The sequence below is a fragment of the Contarinia nasturtii genome, unplaced genomic scaffold (genome assembly GCF_009176525.2).
Source record: "Contarinia nasturtii isolate CC-2019 unplaced genomic scaffold, AAFC_CNas_1.1 Cnas_scaffold_244, whole genome shotgun sequence".
NCBI lineage: Eukaryota > Metazoa > Arthropoda > Insecta > Diptera > Cecidomyiidae > Contarinia > Contarinia nasturtii.
In genome coordinates, this window is record NW_022197599.1 from 1 (window position 1) to 1008 (window position 1008).

The 1008-nt window shown below is 38.4% G+C and overlaps 1 protein-coding gene across 1 annotated transcript; it reads right to left on the bottom strand.

Annotated features, from left to right (window-relative positions):
* Positions 1-50: 50 nt before the first annotated feature.
* Positions 51-768, bottom strand: LOC116337314. The gene is made up of 2 exons (XM_031761753.1): positions 554-768; positions 51-489 (listed from the first exon to the last, which is right to left on the bottom strand). The coding sequence occupies exons 1-2, from the start codon at positions 761-763 to the stop codon at positions 106-108; spliced, it is 594 nt and encodes a 197-aa protein (XP_031617613.1). The 5' UTR covers positions 764-768; the 3' UTR covers positions 51-105.
* Between the last annotated feature and the right edge of the window lie 240 nt (positions 769-1008).

Sequence of the window (1008 nt, forward strand, 5' to 3'; positions counted from 1 at the left end):
TGTAAAAACCCCTTTCCAAAAGTCAGCGGTCTAGATTTTCATGTCTTTAACGTATATATAGAGTGACGCAAAATATACATATTTCATATGTATGGTGGTATTGCGTCACTTGGGGGACTGCCGTCCCCCGTGATACAATCTCTTCAGTACATCCTCCTGTTGATTCGATAAACCGAAAAAGGTTGCCTTAAACCAATTGTACAAACTATCATAGACGACAATTTGGCGTTGCTTTGCATTCCAGAACGTACAAATCCAATGATGTTTTTCTCCGTACAATATTTGAACGTCATTTTTCGTGCCGTCACATGGATGACTAGTCACACATTCCTTAAAAATCAACGATGTCTGCGGTTCATACGTGGAGTTCTTGGCATACAGAGTTGCTATAAAGTCTACAGTTATGTCCGTTAATTGCTTTCGTGGATTTTGAATTTCCCGCAGAGCATAGTTCACTTTGTAGGCAATTGCTGCTGCATCTGGATCATGCTGTTAATAGAAATCAAACAAAAATTCAGAATATTTTCCATGAACAAATTGCCAAAATGCTTACCTCGCTCACTGATGCTTGTTCAACGTCACCAATGTTATTGTAAATCAATTCTCTCAAATTCTGCCTAAAATGCTGAATCAAAGCTTCTTGATTTTCCACCAATTCATTGTCAATATTCCCAAGCGATTGGTCTGGCATCAGACCATCGACAATTATTAACTTCAAATAGTACAACGAGAACATTTCGCAATGTTTATCACCTTTTTGCATTAACTTTGGTTGCCTATACACAATGTTGGCGATTAAATCTTTTCGGTCAAAGAATGGATATAATCGTTTCAGTACATATTCCTGTCCTTTGCATAAGTACCATGGTTCCGGTCCATTTGTGCTATCATACACGATGATTTTATTCTCTTTGGAACTGTAGAACGTGCAAACCCAATGATTATTCAGGCCAAATAATATCTGAACATCATTCTCATCTGGATGACGAGCATCACAATGAGCCCGGC